Source organism: Botryllus schlosseri, chromosome 6 (assembly GCF_051294905.1).
Source record: "Botryllus schlosseri isolate E-star chromosome 6, Bs_hap1, whole genome shotgun sequence".
Lineage (NCBI taxonomy): Eukaryota > Metazoa > Chordata > Ascidiacea > Stolidobranchia > Styelidae > Botryllus > Botryllus schlosseri.
This window is the reverse complement of record NC_137241.1, coordinates 28,444,490-28,465,449: the sequence shown is the minus strand read 5'-3', so window position 1 is coordinate 28,465,449 and position 20,960 is coordinate 28,444,490. Positions and strand designations below refer to the sequence as shown.

General features: G+C 40.4%; 1 protein-coding gene across 1 annotated transcript; it reads left to right on the top strand.

The window, feature by feature from the left end:
• Positions 1–2,044: 2,044 nt before the first annotated feature.
• On the top strand, positions 2,045–19,701 carry LOC145441982 (dipeptidyl peptidase 4-like). Its single transcript, XM_080319944.1, has 19 exons — positions 2,045–2,658; positions 5,484–5,570; positions 5,630–5,721; positions 5,790–5,867; positions 9,008–9,063; positions 9,127–9,235; positions 9,298–9,449; positions 10,783–10,957; positions 11,026–11,170; positions 11,240–11,424; positions 11,483–11,624; positions 12,172–12,315; positions 12,377–12,475; positions 16,415–16,552; positions 16,692–16,828; positions 16,919–17,040; positions 17,820–17,964; positions 18,185–18,286; positions 19,378–19,701. The coding sequence occupies exons 1-19, from the start codon at positions 2,535–2,537 to the stop codon at positions 19,534–19,536; spliced, it is 2,391 nt and encodes a 796-aa protein (XP_080176070.1). The 5' UTR covers positions 2,045–2,534; the 3' UTR covers positions 19,537–19,701.
• The last annotated feature ends 1,259 nt before the right edge of the window (positions 19,702–20,960 follow it).

The following is a 20,960-nucleotide window of genomic DNA, read 5'->3' as shown; positions in this document are numbered from 1 at the left end:
CAGAACATTTTCAGCTCACGGCACACTAGAAAAATTATAAAACACTCGCTGCACACCTACAATAAAGTAAATATTGCTTCAAGGGCATTTTGAAGTCCGAATGCGACATGGGTGTGGTAGTTTACACGAACATTTTTGACAAAAACAATGTTGTTCAAGATTTATAAGCAGACAGTCCAAAGTCATTGATTTTTTTGAGAAACAGGATTTTAAAAATAGGTTTTTCTTCTGCCAAAATATTGCTTCATTCATTGCTCCCACATCGAACAAAAACCCATATTAAGTTGGCTACAGCAAATTATGGAATTAAATGTTGTAGTGGAAGCTAAAGTACGGACAGTGTGAACTTGCGGAATCATTTCCTGATTATGAACTGATTCATTAAGAGCAGGAAAGGCATCAAAAACTTTACCTTGGTTTTCTACAGTGTTAACTTTTCGTCTGATTGTCGTAGTTCTGACGTTGCTGTATAGAGTAATAATTAGGGCAAGTTTTTGTTGCACTAAAATCGCGAGAAAGTTGCATGTATTTTTAACAAAAGTTGCAGTAAAAAGTTGCATTGATAATTTTTGTTGAATTATTAGGGTATGAGGTACTCGAAAGGTTCCGTTGTATAAACTAGTCGCTGCCGAGCTGTCAAATTTGTTACTTTATTGTCATTTACTGCACGGTCTGGCGAAACGGCCAAAAATTACATTTTTACCGGCACATAGCGAGAAAATTACGCAATGCGGGAATAATTTCCCCGGAAAGACAAACAGCATAGCTACAACCCCTCCCCCTAAAACAAGTCAAATACCGCACCCCAAATCCCCTAGGTCTGCAAACTTCACCCAAGGCGTTGCAGAGAAACTAACTCTTGGCGACTTTAACAAAATCTAGAGCCTGAATAAGGTGACCCAGCGAAAATGCATTTTTCGGGGGTCCCGCCTGGGCGTTCGTGAAATGGGAAACTACCTCAAATTTAAACGACAGCATCAATAAAGCAATCTGTTTACATATTGTTCGACAGAGTTGCAAAAAGTTGCAATAAAAAATCCCTCCAAACAGCGTGAAATATCATAGTACATAGATTCTGAGTATCTAGGAAGCTGTAAAAAAAGTTGCAAAAGTTGCGAAAACTTGGTCTGGTAATAATATTATCACTGAAACCTAGAAGACTATAATTCAATGTGCTCAGTTAACCAAACAAGTTCGAAAGAAGACAGAGTAAAAGGTCTTATAGGCTACAGTTCTTTAAAATATTTCCAAAATATTGGCGGCACATCTGATAACACTGGTAAACCCAACTTTTGTTGACTTTTGACTAACTTTTGACTTTGACAAACTTTTGGGTGCTGAATTAAAAAAAAGACTTTCGTTTTTCTCTATCACGCCAAGTCTTTGGGGTAGGCACCCACCCCATTTTCTCATAACCCACATAAAAGTAATACTTTTAATGTTTTGTGTTCATTGTCTAAAACGTTTCAAAACCACAAACAGTCGAAAGCAAATCAGCAGACTCCAAGTAAACATTTGCTCTGATTTATGTGGTTGGTTTGAATATTTTTGATATGACGATAAGGGGGCGTGTCTAAAAGAGTTTGAGAACCACTGCTCTAGCAGCTATCCGATTCTTACAAAATGAGCCCTACGGAAAGGTATATTACACCATTGTATCTAGCAGTGTATTACCATGCTCATTGCGTACACAACAAAATATAATAATTATCAACAAACTGGGAAGAACATGGGAAATATCATACCTGCAAAGTCAATTGCAGCACTGCACGACAGTCGACGATACTCAAGCCTGTGAGCCCGTTCAACCGTATCCTACGGACGGACTGGTTTTGCCGTGAGCCCCCTTACAGTGTGGCAGTATGCAGTATCATTACTTTTTCTTATCTAGTTGAATGTTTCATTATTTCCTAAGATTATCTGAACGAAGAGCTCGCAAAATTGTGAAGGAGCTCAACCTTGATCAGAGACATGTGTGATATCAGGTATAGGGAAAAAAATGATTATATAGTGAATGTGCGGTGAGATATATATGTACATTTCGACCACATGAATACAGAATACCGGTAGTCGTAGTTAAAGGTGGAATGGATCAAGCAATTGCCTAAAAATTGTGCGGATGTAATTGAAGACGCCACTCAGCACCCATGGCATCGCATCAGCATTTTAGGTCCCCATAGTATTCACCTGACCGCAGACAATCAACAACAGCGAACGAGAAGTAACTCAAAAGTGACATTTCTTTGAAATTCTAATTGACTACCACCGATGACTTCGTTTAGAATGCATAGGAAAATATATAATTTAGGTCACGTGAACGTTGTTCATACACCTTGCTGGCATTATGGTTACTTAGTAAACTCGCCATTGTATGCAGAGCAAGCACCCTATAGTCAAGACGCTGGCGTGCATCCGATGAGCCATTGATAAATAATTTGCTCGGATATGGTATTCGTTACGAAATAGCACAAGTGCATTTAGATACAGGCAAGGTAGATTTACTATCTGCTTTTTGGTTGTTACAGAAATAGAAAATGTCTCGATTTCGAGTCTGGGCAGTGTTTTCGGTTGCTCTTCTAGTATGTCTGCTATGCGGTGCTGTATGGAAATTTCAAGATCGACGCACTATTCGTAAAGAGGAGAAATCAAGCCAGGAACGTGAGTGACCTCCCAGAAGCAATTTTTCCTAGTTCATATTTCGAGGACTTTCCCCCGCCTAAATCTATCTAAAACACGTACCCGGTAGTTTTGATGTGTTGGAAACGTGCCCTGTCTCATCATCATCATCATCATCATCAATTTTATCAGTTCAATACACCACACAAAATGCGATACAATGAAAAGAAAGGAAGATGTCGAAGCGACTAGGAGTTGTCTATGGAATCGGACACCCATCTTGGCCTAGGCGATGTAAAGAGGAGGCATGCACACTGAATGAAAGTAAAGAAGATAGTATATAGAAAATGGAAGCGACAAGAAATAGGGTGTCATGTCATGGGAAGCGAGATCGATAGGTCAGTCGTGGTCCGGTAATCTTGAGGATGAACTGTATTTATTTAGTAGTAATTGCTTGTATTTCGACTTGAATGTGGACATGCTCGTCGACTGCCGGATGGCCGGCGGGATACTGTTCCACACATCAGGTCCGGCATATTTGATAGGGCGATGATCTTTTCGGTCGATCATATGATATTTGGACGACGTGGACGCGCGTGTGTTGTGCGCTTTTGATTCAGAGGTAAAGAAGTCATTGAAGTATTCGGGGCAACGACCGCAGTGTAACTGATACATAAACTTGGCGATTATTAGTTTCCGCATATCTTCTATGGTTAGGACGCCGAATCTCTTCAGCAGCGACTTATTGGATGGGCAGCCAGGCCCCTTTTGGGCCCTAGCTATGATTCGGAGTACTTTATGCTGTAGTTTCTGCAGTGGCTTGAGTGCAGTTTTACTGGCAGCTCCCCAACAGAGGATGCCATAATGTAACTTCGATTGGATTAAGGATTTAAAGAGTATAAGAAGAACCCATGCTGTCATGAAGCGCCCAAGGCTGTAGAACAGGCCGCACTTCAGTGATAATTTAGTTTCTAGGGACTGAATTTGACTCTTTCAGGACATGTTCGAGTCCAGTAAAACCCCGAGATATTTGGCATTATCTGTGTTGGAAACGGGCTGATCAGCGATATTAACGGTTAGGTTATTTTTTGAATTTACTGTCAGCAATTGGGTTTTCGAGGCGTTTATGCAAAGGTTGTTCTGATGGGCCGTCCACTCATGGACTTTAGGCATTTGATCACCAGTCAGGGCATCCAGCTCTGCCGTCGAAGGTGTGACTGCATCCACGTCACTTTCAGACAATTAGGCCATGCGGTATATGGGAATTTGGGGGCGAAACATTTGCTCATGTCAAAATGATGAATCATGAACCATCGACGCTAATCCTCCAATTTACTGGTTACATCAAGGGCGGCAAACCCGTGGCCCGCGAGGCAATTTTTGAAATGAGCAATATTATCAAAAATTGATTGCCCATCTGCAGATTGTAAACCTGCAAGGCCAACCAAAATTTGATTAGTCTGGCCGCAACACTCGAGATGTAACGAGTAAAATATCAGTACCAACGCATTGGCAGATCCATTGGCCACTCACATTTTTCGGTAGATCTTTGTACATTACAATAAAGCAGAACATTCTGTGGTAGATTTAGCTATAGTAAAAATTTTCTTCCCGCTTCCCGCAATATGTTTGTCAATCGATTACTTGCTTTTAATACTGTTTCCCCCTCCTGAAAATGAAAGAACGCCCGATGTACCAGATTGAGTCTAACTATATTCGCAATTAGGAGAGAAAGTGTCGTCCAACATGTGACCTTGAGTTTGCGGTCGCAGAAAGAACGTCGACGATGAATCTATAGAAATTAAACATGGAACGGCAACGACCGATTTTGCAGCTTCATTCCGCTTCGCCGAGGCTTGAGTGGAGAATTGTTTTGCTCAAGTGTCTGTAGGATTTCTGGCAATCCAAAAGCTATCTTCCCGAGCGCATAAATTATTGAATCTAGCTTTTGGATTGCCAGAAATCCTACAGTCGCTTACGCAAAACAATTCTCCACTCCAGCCTCGGCGAAGCGGAACGAGGCTGCAAAATCGGTCGTTGCCGTTCCATGTTAATTTCTATAATGAAACCTAGGCACAAAATGATTGGTGCAGCATGTTGGCCGAAGCTTTTGATACCGATATGTCCAGACACCGAATAGTCCAGTCCTTGCAAACTGAGCCCAGCGATACACAGCAGACCCGCAATATACTCAAGTAACAATATTATTGACCTGACCTATAAACTCCGTAAAATTCTTGCGCTTGTTGCGGCTAGCGGCCCGCGCCATTGTTCGTAATTGAATGTGCCCCTTTGGCCGAAAAGGTTGGCCACCCATGGGTTACATGGTGCCAATTCGTCGCATGATATGGAAGCAACGCGTTTGCTGATGCATGAGCAACGCATTTTGAGATATAGCGTATCTAAAAATCAGATTTATCATCTTCGGTTTCGTCGTAACATAATATCGCCTCAGTTGCATCTCTACACTGTTTTTACCAGAGATGAGCGGCTTTGGAATTTCTATGTCCTAATCCAATCCAAATCTGAAGCTACAAGTCCTAATCCAAATCCTAATCCAGAACTTTTGTATATACAAATGCATGTCCAATCCTAATCCGATTCTAACTTGAAATTCAGATAAAATGTTTATTTATGCGAGGGAGGAATTGGAAATTTTTCTTTCTCAACCAACAATTCTCTTGATTTAAGATAACTTAGCATATGGCTGCACCTCTCACGTTCATTGGCACCGAGTGTACCATAGTGTAGTATACCATAAGTACATTAATAACTGCTCTGAATACATTTTGTCGCCATTCGCCATTCAATTCCTAATCCATGCTCATCTTTGGTATTTACCTCGGCATATGAAATTCGTTCAACAGCAAAAGATACAAAAATATACATGTCATACGACGACTGGGTTACGGGCTCGTTCAGATCGAGGAAAGTATCTCCGCGATGGTTTAACGGTACGTCTCGACTCGATTAATCATTGTCCGCAGCGATCATAGAAAAACTGTTGATACAGGCGATCAATACAGCAGTAAAGAAAGCGACAACTCAATCGTGCTCGTCAGCAAAGATGGTACTAATACTACTTTGCTTGCCGGTAGCGCTTGGGTATATGTTATTTTCATGTTAGAACTCATTTCGGGTATTTATTCAATATCTATTACGATCATTTCCAGGATAGTTTAACGGATCCATCAAGTTACTACATATCCGCGGACCAGCAGTATGTTGCTATCACATACGGAGACACCTATGTAAGCTGACACTGTCTATTATCACTCTGCATGAAAATCTGTCAGATATCATAAAATAGTTAACCATCCAGCTTATCACAGATATACGTCCACGATTACGAACGCAGTGTAGTGTTAAAAAGTCTTGAAGTGTTTTTCAAACAAACAATTTCTTCCGTGTATATTGGAATTTATATCATTATTTTTAATAATATGAATACCTAATTGCAAATTATTATCAAATGTACCTCTAATGGGTGAGCAGTCACACGTTCACATGGACCCCAAGCCTCGATTCGCAATCTTATACTACAGCCTTTTTAGTGGGGTGAATGAGATTCCACGCAATGTGAAGGTACGATATGCATATAGAGACGCCATTCGTCAGATCCTTTGCATGTGAATCCCATACCACGGTCCAATAATTATTAGTTTTTGTTGCAATGAAATCCGTGGAAAATTGCAGTAAAAAGTTGCATTTAATTTTTCACAAAAGTTGCACTAAAAGACCACATTTTGCACGGTTTACTAAAGAAAAGGTCAACTTCATAGTTCCACTCTTAAAATACAGTTTTACATCGGCATTCTCTATTGATTGACTAAAAAAAGGTTAACTTTCCGGCTCAGCTCCCTAAATACCCACAAGAGCGTTGCTTCAGTGCTGATTTACGGTATTTCCGTCGAATTTGGCCGTGTATTTACCAAAATCAAAAATACTTTCATGAAAAATGTTGCAAAAAGTTGCATGAAAAAAATGGACAAAAGTTGCAAAAAGTTGCACTATAAGATTCCTTCAAACAGCTTAAAACAGCATTCTACATATCTTACGCGTATTTAGGAAGCTGCCGGAAGCTGTAAAAAAAGTTGCAAATGTTGCCAAGACTTGCCCTAGTAATTATATAGCCTGGATACGGCCTATGCCATGAAACTAGGTGTTCCAAATGTCGCGCGAGTCACGAGCCGTTTTTGGCGACCCGCGAACACTAGCAGTTTTGCACACATTGCGATTCACCGCAAAACTGTAAATTTCTCAATCCCTGTCAAATTATTTCTAACTGCGCTCTTGGAACCACATTCTGATAGGCCTACTCATTTTTCAATCACCTGTAACTGAAAAAGGGTTTTCACAATTAGATTTGTTACTGGACTTGTAGCCCATTATTATTCATGAGCCTTTTGTGTATAGATTGGTCTGTGTCTTGATAAAATCAGCGTAACGAAGGCTTTTGGATGCTATTAAGCCAGTGGTTCTCAACCTTTTCGACCTCACGACACACTTTGAAAATGAAAAATAGTTCGCGGCACACCAGCGACACAGGTAAACTACCAGAAAACGTATAGCAGCACCCTACAGAGCTGGTCACTGACGAAGTACTCCTACTTTTTCGGAGCACTCAAGTAGGCTTTCATCTGCTTCAAATAATAAATTAAGTTTTCCTTTATCTCTGCGGACATATGTCACAAATACGCCTACGAATGGTATCATTTATAATGGGAATCGTTTTCAATTCTTCCCAAATATTTTTTCACATTTCTAGTGGAGGCCGGAAGAAGAACTGTCTCCGCTTCCGTGTGACGTTTTGAATTATCAGATATTTTTTATAGTATCAGATAAACTTCGGGCTGAGATTAGTTTCATGAGATTGGCTTATGACAAGGAAATCCGCCCACTATCGGATTGTCAATATAATTAACCGTCGCATCGAAGAGTCCAATCACGATCGCCAGTAACAAATACGGAGGCGTAGAGGCGTATACATGGATGTTAAACTCATCTCCACGCATATCATGTAATATAACCTGTGAGGATAGCAATACCTCGATAGTGTTACTGGCAGCCACCCGCAGTTCAATTTATAGTTCCAACAAACCGGGATAATAAATATCAGGGATTAATTATCGGGAAAATTTGTTAACTAATATAATTTGAGCAACTTTGCTTCTCAATTCTCAAATTCGTCGCCTGCAAAATAACGTTGCACCACGAGCTTTCATTTTACCTGCAGTGTCGACACGCTAACTAACAATAATCGCAATGCGAATGTCTATGTTGGCAATTCAAATTTGTAAACGTGAACATCACTTCTAAATTAGTTTATTTCTCGATCGTGGGAATGCTTTCCTGGGTGTTTGAGGTTTATATAGGCTCGTACTCGTCCTCCGATCTGCAGAAGCAGTGTCTAACAAAATGTGGGCCTTGCTATAAGTTGGCATCTCAATAATCAAAATAAGCAATATCGGTATTAAATAAAATTATTATCGATGACGAAGACTCGGCAAGAATAGGACTACGAATAGCAACAGAAAAAGGCCATCAACCTGCGTCATGTCGCTGTTCAGCCTCCGGTTCTGAGGAGAGTGACTAGTAAAAAGTGAAGACCTTCGGCCACACCTCAACATCACGGTCCAACTGCGCGAGTTCAGTTAGCATCGTCATAAATGCTACTATATGTTAACTCACTGGCGTGTCACACCCATTGATGGTAGAGGCCCCAGTTTGATTCATGGCAGCGCAGTAAAAAATGTTACGAAGCGTCACAGATTTATGACATTTTCCGCTCCTGCGTTGCTGTGCTCCGAGTATCTTTGCAATAAAAAGTCTAGATAAAGACATAATCCATTACCTAATGGGGATGCCAGATTGAGTTAATAGATTGAGACACCGTAAATATGGTCGTCTCGACATCCTTGTACAATATCGGGTAAATTCAATAGAACCACCAACAATGACACACTCATAAATTTGGATTCTTTTACTTTTGTCATACTTCGACCATAGTTAACGCATTTCCTCGCGGCACACATGAGCAGCCCAATTGACACACTAGTGTGCCGCGGTACACCGGTTGAGAACCGCTGTAAAAGCCGTTTACCGACTTAAATGATTTTGCGCTCAAAACATGCTGCATGGTGCGTAAGATATTTGTGATAGCATTTTATCAGGTATGAAGCGACGAATAATACAGCGGAGTTATTGTAGGCCCAGGCGAATCACAAAACAAGTAATGAAGCCACGGAAATCAAATTTGATATTGTCTAAATAATGAACAGCAATAACAATTAAATTCTTGTACTGCTATGGTATGTTTCAATGTCCCTCACTACCAGAAAATCGAGACTCAAATAACCGATAACACACATAATGTCGAGTTTGTTTTCAGGGATATGCCCACTACATGACATTTTACTCAGTGGCCGTGTTTCGAACTTCAAATTCGTAAGCATAACAATTCCAGAGTTAGACTGTGTCCCACCCAGACTTAAATATTGTTCGTCACAGATCGCAAATCGTCGTAACAGGCGAAGCGTTGGATAATGTTCAAAAAATAAAGTGGGATCCGGTAGGCCATAAGATGGCGTTTGTCAAAAACTTCAATGTCTACGTCACGGTAATACTTTCCATGTAGTTTGCGTTTTTGAATGGTCTAATCACACATGTCCTCATTTAAAGGATTTGGCATCTGCTGCAGACCAGGTTACCGACGATGGGGAGGAAAATGTGATATTCAATGGGATTACAGATTATCTTTATTATACGGAGATCACGGACGATGACGCTCTGCTTTGGTGGTCACCGGACGCAACATACCTCGCCTACGCAACGTCTGTATTATCATTGAAAAATTCGAAATTTTATATATTTTATCAATCATTACATTTGGGTTTCTATAAAAGCCTGAAACTTAGTGTTCCGCTATTTTAAACATATACGAATATGATAAAACTGTTAATTAGATTTGGGAAATGTTGGGCACAATGGAACTAGTTAAGGTTTGAGGTTTATTGTAGCACCCTATATCAGTGGTTCTCAAACTTTTTCGGACACGTCCTCTTGGTGATGATGAAAAATTCCGAGACAACCTTATCATCATATCCCAAAATAATTAAAATTGCAACCAGAATGCTTGCCATCCCGCTGCATTGTTTAGTAGCATGGAATGTGTTATGACTCTTAAGACTTCTCATATATGGAATTAGGATGATACACATACCAATCAATAATTGTAAGGTGGGGGTAAAACGGGCAAAGCGGGAAAATTTTTTCTGTTCAATATTTTGTTAAAAATAATCCTGTGCAATGGTAGCACGTAGCACATAGATGTCTTAGCGACGCAATTATGACATTTTAAGTCGAAATATAATTAGGTATATTGGCATTGTTGGAACTTGGGAGTTTCAGCATAAACTGAACTCATTCCGAATTCAAGAAATATCATTTCTCTCAGCCGGCTTCGCGCTTACCCCCAGATGCTTTCATGCCCTCCAAGAGGTGCGCCTCCAGATTGAGAACCACTGCCACATATTATTCTAATAACGTTAATGAAGAAATGTAACGTAATATCCAGTTAGAGAATGGATTTAGGTGATCGCGTGGGAAACCACGAGATCGTTTTGATAGCAAAACATTCTATGAGGTGATTGATGATATATGCGTAAAACCGAATAGTATATTCATATTGAAATGAACCCAAATATTCTCTGCTGACACTCTTCGGGGTAATCGTCAGCAACTAGCAGAGAATTCAAAAGAACATCGTTTATCAACAATCGTATCATAAAATATGACGTCACCAGCATGAAATATCGAATACGAGAGCGTTCAATGTACTATTTGTAGATGATGGACGAACCCTTTTTGATGACACAGTTGGCAATTCATGCTGGTGACGTCATATTTTGTGATACGATTGCAGATATACGATGTTCTTTTGAATTCTCGACTAGTTGCTGACGATTACCCTTGACGTGTCAGCCGGAAATATTCGGGTTCATTTCAATATGAATACAATTCAATTGTATAGTGAAGTTCCGTTCCTCCAAGAAGCTGTTCAAAACCGATATTCTACATGAAACACAACTGTTGACAATAACGAGTTGTTTCGAGATTGAGATGTTCATGTCTGACCTGCGATTGTCAATATTTTTGATATTTCAGGATAGATCAGCGAAATGGAGTGGAAAATTTTGAATTCGCCAGATTCGATGGAGGAAACTATCCGAACACGATTAGTTTCCCTTATCCGAAACCAGGGACCCCAATACCCGAAATTAAAATCTATTTGTTTGATACTGTTTTGAAAGGGGAGGCAGTGGAGCTGGTTCCAAGTACTGTAAGTTCCTATGATACCAGAGAAACCAGTGACGGATTTCAACTAAACTATATCTTACTGTCATGCAGACGGTTACCAATTGGGGTGATTATTATCTCAACTCAGCAATATGGAGACACGACATTTTCACACCGACATGGAAGAATCGCTTAGAAAACGAGGCAATGGTTGAATCTTGCAAAAACGATACCACGGGCTGGACATGTGATCACGGTGAATCATCATCATTATTAAGTACATGCTTTACGTAACATTCGGGCAACCAGAATTCTTTTCTCGAAGTCTCGGAGATGGAAAGCGTGAGCGATTCGGGCTGGTTAGGTATGTACAAACCAGCCACCTTGATGGCTATGCCTCTCAGCAACGAATATCTGACAGTAATGAGCGATGGCACAGGATTTTTGCATTTGGTATTGGTGGACACCGACGCAAACACCAGGAATTGGCGCACTAGCGGAAATTTCGAGGTTGCAATGCACCATACGGCTGATTTTTCAAAGGCTGATTGTCATTTTTTTAATGTAGGTAGTGGATACTTGGTTGGGTGACGACGCCATTTACTTCTACGATTCTACTAACGATTGGGTCTACTATACTAGCACCGAAGACCCAAGCAAAACAGATGGGTCAGGTTTGCCAAGGATTCGTCATTTGTGGAGAGTTAAAGGCAAGTTACCTGATTGAAGCAATGTATACTCAGATATTCTCCTTCGAAGACCGACCGAGTTGTGTTTAATGGTCGTTCAAAACAAATATGGTTTTTGATTAGCCTGACCCATTCCTAACGATTAGCCTATAATATTGAGTCGATATCACAATATGAAAAAAATATTGGTATCTGCCATTAGAGGTAAATAATATCGCCAATTTTCGTGACGTCACAACATGTCGGAGCACTGAAACTTAGACTAGACTTGGAATAATGATCTAGTTCTTGTAGCTTTCATCCGTGCAGATGCAGCATTTCTAGTTATTTCATTTCCACGCATTACAGTGGCTGTAACGCTGTTTTAATATATGCTTTATAGAGTTTGGAAACGCGGCTTAATCAAGATGCCATGTCTTTTGATTATCGACTGAATACGGCATATCGTGGTTATTGGTGAATGAAGTAGTTATTGGTTTTATCGGCATTGGGTCTAACACCCAATATCGGCCGGGCAATAATTATGATGACATGCACTACTAAACGTACACTCCCGTGTCCCATTCAGCTCATGGTGAGAACACAGGAAGAGAATGCATTACCTGTGGATTGAATGACGCTGGGGATACAATGAATCGATGCAATTGGGTGTCTCCTTCCTTCAGTCCCGACGGGTCTGTGGTGATCGTAAACTGCGGAGGAACGGCAAATCGTAAACTATTGACAACCATAATCGATTTTATACGGATAACATTCAACTCACACTACCGCAGATGCTCCCATATCCACAAGACATGAAATAGATGATTCTGGAATCGTGGGAGACGGAATTGTGGTGGAGAACAATGATGATTTACTAACAAACCTAGAAGGTAATCACTAGGGACAGGGCCGTAACAGCACTTTGTCAGACCCCCAATAAAACGTTGGTCTTGGCCACCCATAGGGTGATAAACCGAACTTCTATGGGCTTCGTCCCCAGACCCCCTGGCTATACGCTGTTTACCGCCGCTCATCATCTGTGTTGAGCGTTCATTTAGTGGGGCAGCTTTTCTTCGCGTAAAAAATTTCAAAATTCATGATAAAATCGGTCAATATGATCGGAAATTGAATATATGTTGTTATCAATTTTTATCCTCTCTCTGCCCACGTAATCAGATTTACCGGTAAAGCTGATTGAGGTGTGTTTAAAATGGTAGGACCCCTCAATAATAATTAAGCATCTTCGGGCGCATACCCGTTCGCAGGAACGAAACAGCACTTGGCCATCCCCCCAATAAAACTTAGGTCTTGGGCTCACATAGGGTGATAAACCGACCCCCCTCCCATCACGTTGTTCGCTTTTGTCACGAAATAAGGGCAACAGATTAGTGAGCTAGCGCCCAGCGCGAAAATTTTCGATAATTTTGATAAAATCGGTCAATAATATTGGGAATTGCATATATATTGCTATCAATTTCTTGTTCTCTCTGTCGCATGATACATGTCCTAAAACCTCAAATGTCTCGCCGATATGTCAATTTCGATAAATCGTGCGTATTTTGTCATGGGGGAGAGTAGGCTGCCAAATATTTAAGAAACTTGGCAACTTGAAATCGCGCAATGCGCGAACAATTTTTGAAAAAGTTGCATAAATTTATGAAAAATACTCTATAATTTATGCTAATTCGAGAAATAATTTTAGGCCCCCTTCGAGCTCGCCCCCCAATTGGGGGGTTTGGGGTGCGGCAGTTACGGTCCTGACCAGGGATGGTGTGAACGTTAGGTTCGCGTTCCGGTTTGGTTCGTGAACTTCCAAAATTTGAAGGTTCGCGTTCGCAAAGGAACCTTGGTAGGTTCTGCACTGTCAGCATTTTCATTTTTCACGTCATTAAGACATCTCTGGATGAGATTATTTCCATATAACCATAGGAACACTCTCTGGATGGTGCTGGCCGCGTGAAAAGAAATCCAACACTAAACGAGCGTGCACTTCACCCATTACAAAAAAATATTTGCTGTGTTAGATAAGTTTCCTCGAAATATTCAGCTTTCCATTTGTGAATATTCAGTGACTCTTAGCTGTGAGTTTGGCCCGAAATAACAATTATTATTAACGATTGACATCAACGAAATTGATATATAAAGAAGGCATCGTTGTCGAATCTAAAACACATAGTACACGTTGTGGATCTATATCTTCAGTTGATATGTTTATTGTATCATAAAAACACTTAATGTATAACTTACATTTGAGGCAATAGCTGTAGCAAGTTTAGAAACCGGTATTCCACTCTGATCAATAGCAATGTAAGATCAGCCTGCTGCTTTGGAAATACATTGTCCGGTCTAACCTACACGGCACAGGCGTAACCATACGTATTTCTTTGCAAGTCCTCGTCAAAATTCGAGGTAAAGCGACTGAAAATTTTGATTTCATGGAATAACCATTTGATTATTGATACATTTGGTGATGCTTAATGCGTAACGCTTCTGACGACAGCTGTTTGTTGGTGTTCGTTTTTAATAAACATATCACGTTCAGCCTACAGTCATTTCTATCTAGCATCTCATAATGAAGTTATTTAGTGGTCAAACGGCTATCCAGTGATTTGCTGAGTCTCACAACTCCGAACTGTTTGCCTGTTTGACCTTGCTGTCTCGAACATTTCATTTTTCCACAAACCCGCACAAAACATCTCTAAACAGCAATAAGTTTGCATCGGCAGGCTATTGGCAATTTGAAAATTAAAATGAGTTTGCCCAGTCAAATAGTTATCTCAAACGACCATTTCAATGATGTGAGTTTTAACGTTTTAGCTATTATGAAGCAAAACAGGCCAATGCTTTTCCTAATTAAAATATTGGGTTGTCAATAATTTTACAAATTTATAGGCTTCGCGGACCCCCTGGAAATGCTTCACGAACCCCGGTTGAGAACCACTGATTTAGATCGTTTGGACATATGACTTAGCCATGTACAAGGTAGCGTTAAGATAGCGTAAAGCGACAATATAGCATAGTGGTGAATTGTGGCTTCTTGGTCGGTAGGTCGTTGGTTCGATGCCTGGCCGGGTCAGACCAAAGACCTGATTAGTGACATGGTATCCGTAACTTTCCAGATTGGCGCAATGGGATAGCATGGATGGGTAGTGCAAGACTTAGAAAGCCGTACAAGACTATATCTGTACCTTCCTTGTCCAGCGGCATATGTACATCATGCACTCATGCATTGTGTGCATATGCACTTATGCAGTCATGCACAGATCGTGTGTGTGTGTGTGTGTCCATGAGTCGGTGTTATATGCCGCAAAACCATCAACTCTGACCATATATAGTAATATATGGAAGAACCAATGATATTAAAACAATTCATTCAAATCGTTTAACGACCAGACGCATATAGTAAGCCCTCAGAAGTTGCACCGATTACCCTACGGTGGGCTCAAGATCAGTGTTTCCTTGGGCGGGAGAGGGCTGAAAAATGTGGCTTCGGCCCTGGTTACAACTTGCATCACACAACCACGCACTCCACCTCTAGTCGATAGACAAACATTTGCTGGTGTGACGTCACATTGATCCACAATGTGCTCGTACCTCATTTTGAAATCCGCTAAGGGGCGCTAAAGAGCGTCCGGAATTTGTGTTACAAAAATATGGTAACCCTAATATCGAACCTTCGAAAAAGGTTTGCGTTCACACGAACCGGAACTTTTCAGCGGTTCGCACCATCATTTGTAATCAAATCACCTGCCAATCAAACTAATTATGTTCAATTATACTAAAATCGAAATGCCTGGATTTTCCAGCTTCCTTGAAAACACTCCGCATTATGAGTAGGGATGGGAGAAATTGAGTATCTGAGTGATTGATTCGGGATGGAGCTTTGGACTTAGAGTGGACTATTCGAGTAATATGACGCCAAATCAGTGTAAATGATGCGAAGAGTAAATTAGGTATGGTCGAGCTTTTATGCAACCATAGAGAATAAACTGTCACTTTCACTATTAGAGATAATTTGGTAGTTTTTCGACCATATAGTCCATTATACTTCGTGACAATCTATTGCGTTGATCATGACTTCGCAGAGATCATATTTCCACTAACGTAGTCCGTATAGCTCTGTACCACATGTTTCGTATGTTGCGATAGGACAGACTGAAATTTATGGCGGGGAAAAAGGTATCAAAACTAACTCTCGTTGATATAGTAGCACTGGGTGTCAAGAAGCGTTAAATTTTCCTACTCGAAAAAATCATCCATGCTCAGTCCGAATTATGAGTGGGAGACTCGAATCCGATCAGAGTATCGAACCATTGAGATTACGAGACGCCTTTGCGACTAATATATGTATCAAGAAGTATCCTTTCGGTTGAGACCTTCCATAATGTCGAGCGGGCCGAGCTGCTGGGTGATCGTGAAATAACTAATAAATTGAAAACACGCAGAACGAGGCGACAATGTTCAACGTGTAACCATATTGATGTGAGGTGGCAGTCAACTTACAGCACATGTAAAAAGCTTTACATCATAAATTTCAGGTAACAACTATTTGCTTTTGATGTGTAGTTATGATCATCTTGGTTTGCGTCGCATAAAATTTGAGAGAACGTTTTGTGGAAAAACAGAACATTCGGACGTCCTCAGTGGGGGATATTTCAGTTTTATTGAAAAAAGGGACAAATCCTCCTAAAAGAAGTCATATGGTATCCCTAAATAATGAGAACTGGAAAATATCGAATCGACCACTTAATATTTCCCAATTGCGATCTAATCAGTCAGGTAGTCTAATTTCCTCATCAATAAATCAGTATATATACCATGAATTTCAGCTTTCCACTTCAGAACAAGCGAGTTTGGAGAAATAACGTTACCTGACTTTGCCGATGAGATTTTCTACTACACTCTACACAAACCTCCTAATTTCGATGCGACCAAATCGTACCCGATGCTGGTAGCGGTTTACTCCGGTAAGGCTAGAAATAACGGTAATCAATTTACGCTCCTTAATACTTAGATACTTATACAAGTGGCCTAAATACATCAGTCAGTGTCTTGCTAGTGTTTCAATATCGCTACCCTCGAGGGAAAAGTAACTTCGTTTTGCAGGGCCTGCAACTCAATACACAACCGACTCCTTTTACGCCGATTGGGCGAGAGGGTACATCGCCAGCAACCTCGATGTTATTGTGGTAACATTCGACGGTAGAGGTACAGGATTTCGCGGAGACAACATAAGGCACCAGGTGAAACTAAATTCGCTAATGATGCTTTGGGATTGTCATTATGTTTTTCTGTTATGTTCAAGCACAGCAACACTATTTATATAATTGTAGGTGTACCGTCAATTTGGGAAATACGAACCGATTGATCAGATCGAGGCTGCGAAGCAAATTTCTGAGATGCACGACTACATCGACAACGACAGAATTGCTATTTGGGGAGAATCGTACGGCGGGTAAGAGACAATGCCATTAAAGCCGTGGTTCTGAACGTGTGATACTCGAAATCTTTTCAGGTAGTACGTTCAAAAAGCATTTGTTTTTAGGTAAAATTACAGTTTTCACAAAACGTTAACCTAGTCTTGTTTACATCGAATGCATATAGATATATACTATATGTGTCATTCAACTCAGTGGCAACCCGCCAACGAGGTCGACTCTGAGTGTTGGAGGTCTTTTAGGCTCCTCCTCGCCATGTCATCCGCGTAAGCGGTGTCTTAAAAAAGCCCAGAACGAGGCCTACGATATCCGGTATGGCGGGCCCCGACCAGAAGTTGGACGTGCTACAAGTAAGCAGCTACGGAATAGAAATGAAGAAAATCGGCCTGGTGTAAATGACAAACACCATGACAAACAACAACTCCGCCTACATCAGCTTGCAGAGAAGAAGCAATTACAACCATTACATAAACTTTGCCTTGTTAGTGTGTGTTAGCGCTTCCGCCCCATTTGCTTCGGAATTTACGGGTTGACTTCTTTGCTAATATCCTCATGTCAATAATGCTATATATAGCCTACATTTCGATTAAAGTTGAGTTTCGTTAATTTGTTTGTACGCATTAAAATCACCGGACCTCGAGATGACACGCGGTAAGGTAAAAAGGCGAGAACCACTGCAATAAAGTAATCAGTATAGCAATTTGATTTGATGTCCTAATTTCCTTCTGTGTGTGCATATCAATGTTTTTCAACATAGAACATTTTGTTGAAAATGAACAATTCTATCTCGTCAAAGGTATGCCACGTCTCGGACAATCGGCGAAGACGCGAACAGTATTTTCAAATGCGGCTTCTCCGTTGCACCCGTCACCGATTGGCTTACGTATCTCACTATCTATACCGAGAGATACATGCGCTTACCCGACGAAAGCGACAATAAGGTGATAAGCAGGGCGATTATATTCTTTGACATTGCAAAAAAGGCAAAATTTCGTAAAAATCTTTGCGTTAGGTCAAAGAATTGTCAAAATTGTATACAAAGTCAAATTTTTTCGAGTATTTGAATCATTGAGCATAGCCCCATACGCATAACGATATATAGGGAAGTACCGAGCGTAGGGACGTAGAATCTCAATGGGCTGCATGTCTGTCTCTTCACAGGTCGGCTACAATGAATCGACTGCGATACAGAAATTTGAAAATTACGGTAAACATTATTTTGCCTTGATACACGGCACCGGTGACGAAAACGTTCATTTCCTGGTAAGAGCATTTTAGTTTAGAATACAGTAGCTCGTCTATCGCCAGAGAGAGAGATCATGAACATATAATATTTTTACGCTGCCGAAAATAATTTAAATTTTCATGCTGAAATTTACAGAAATAATTTTCACGAAGTGATCAGATGTCATCCAATTAGTCAGCGTTGATACTCAAGTAAAAGTTGAAATAATGTCGCAAATTTGTACTCAATTTCAAGTAGAAGTAGTATAGCTATTTCCAAGCACTTTCAGAACTACTTCAAGTGGGCGTGGAACATGAAAGGTCTGAAAGTACTTCAAGTATAGTTTTTGAAAGTAGATTGTTCGCGACGTTGTACAATATTATAGCCAGTCGGAGATAGTATCTTTCCGAATTACTAAATTCATCTTCACGACCAGCGGAAAATGACTGACCACACTACAAATAGGTGCGATTTACGAAATGATATTCGGTTACCATGAGACAGGTTCTGGTTGTTATGACAATTCCACTCATGAAACGGAATAAAATACATCCCAAGCTACTGTCTACGTCTCAACGTCCAAAAGTGTACAATTTCAGTCGTTTCACATAACAAACTGTGAAGTACAAGTGGAGGTAGTATAACAAACATAACCACTAGATTAAAAGATGCAAATATAGTAGGGTTACCATATTTTGGAAATCTGAAAAGAGGACAGTTTTTACGAATTTTCGGATTTGCAGCACCGGAGGAAAATCCTGAAAAAATGGTATATTTTTCGCAGTTCGTGTTCGGTTGACTGAAAAAGGGTTGACTGAAAAAGGGTCAACTGTCCGGCCCAGCTCCCGAAATAGCCGCCGCAGAGTTACTACAGTGCTGATTTATTGTATCTCAGTCGAATTTTGCCCTATATTTAACCAAAATTCTCAAAAAAGAGGACATTTGGGCGTCCTTCGAGGACACTTTCAAAAAAGTAAAAAGAAAGAGGACGTATGGTAACCCTAAAATATAGCAAAACGTTCTTGAAGACCCCAAAAAGTAGAAGTAATTCCTTAGTGATCAACCCCCAAAAAGATATTGCTAAAATCGAAACAAATTCCTGAGAACTGTGCGGTTTCTTCATCAACAGAACAGCGCAAGGTTATCGAAGGCCTTGATCGAAGCAGACGTTGATTTCAGCGCATATTTCGCTGCCGACGAGACGCACAGCTTCGACCGATACCCGAACGGATACGCTCATCACTACAAGCTTCTGACCAATCACCTCAAGAGGTGTTTCAACCTCTGAAGAGAGTTGTGACTATACTCCAACAACATCCATACTGAATAAGGGCGAATATCTTTCGATTTGAATATACGCTCCATAATTGACAACTATTACGGACATGCATGAGCAGACCAATAACAATTACTTTACAAATGCAATAAATGGCAGTATAGCCAATACCTTCAACTATCTATTGAACTCGTCAAGGAGTGTGTTAGATACCTAGAACCAGATGCGTAAGCCGAATCAAAGCATTGTTACAGTCTTGGACAACTAGAAAAGTTTCATACATTCCAAATTAGGTAAGCATTATAGCTACAATGTTTTTATTCCAAATTAGACTGGAAATCTAATTATAGCAACACATTTGTTCTCCAAATTAAAATAGAATTTGAATTCCTGACTTCGCTAAAACTTGGATATTCAATCGCGTTCAGTTCATATCTAATCATAGTTGATTCCCATTCCCATGAGAATATAGCAAATGTCTGTACAAACATGAACAATGTACAGCGGTGGTCGGCAACCTTTTTCGACCGAAGAGCCATATTGACCAAATATTTTCAATCGCAACTCCCGAAGAGCCATACATGACAATCAACTGTTACGTCACAATTGAAAATTCGTGACGTATTGGTAGCAACAATATCAGGGATTCGTAGTGTGCGCCATATTTTTCTTCTCACATGCGTAGGTGGATCCAAACACGGTCAATACAGCAGCACATACCCACAGCAGGGTGTGATCCGTCAGTGACGTGGAGTAAGGGGAGGCAAGTGAGGCGGTGCCTCACATGTCCTCAAGGATGAATGAAGAAAAATTGTCAAAACTTCAAAGAATTGGTATTTTCTATCGATTTTCATGAAGGACTAGATTTTGAAAATTTTTACTCCCAAAATCACGAAATTTTCATATTTATTGCTCGAAGATAAAGCGAGAAAGGAAAGGTAAGGCACAGGTGTGGGACAGACAGGCCAAGCATTACCTGTGATAGCGCAACCAATCGTAAATAGCTTAGAATTTATAATCACTGATATTAATCGAATGTAACTGTCGCGCTGATTCCGAAAATCTAAATATTCATCGGCTTCGACAGTATATTAGGCATAGCATAACGTTGCGCTACACACCAAAAGTTTTAAGGCGGTGCTAGAAAGCTACTTGCCAATCAAGGAAATGGATTAATGTGTCGTGCAATCCAACATTTCGAGGAGCGCAATGTCGGGTAGAACGAATTCGCGACACCAACCTAAATTTTGGGATTTTGAAAAGGGTATACAAGCCCTTAACTCTGGATACCCCGTTTTCTTGACTTCTCAAAGACATGCTTATGCTCCCACGAGAATAATTATACTGGCCATTCCGAAAATTTACTTACAAGTTACTGCAATATTGATAAATTATTTACAAAATTAAAATTTGTCAAAGAGCCGTATCTTCTACCA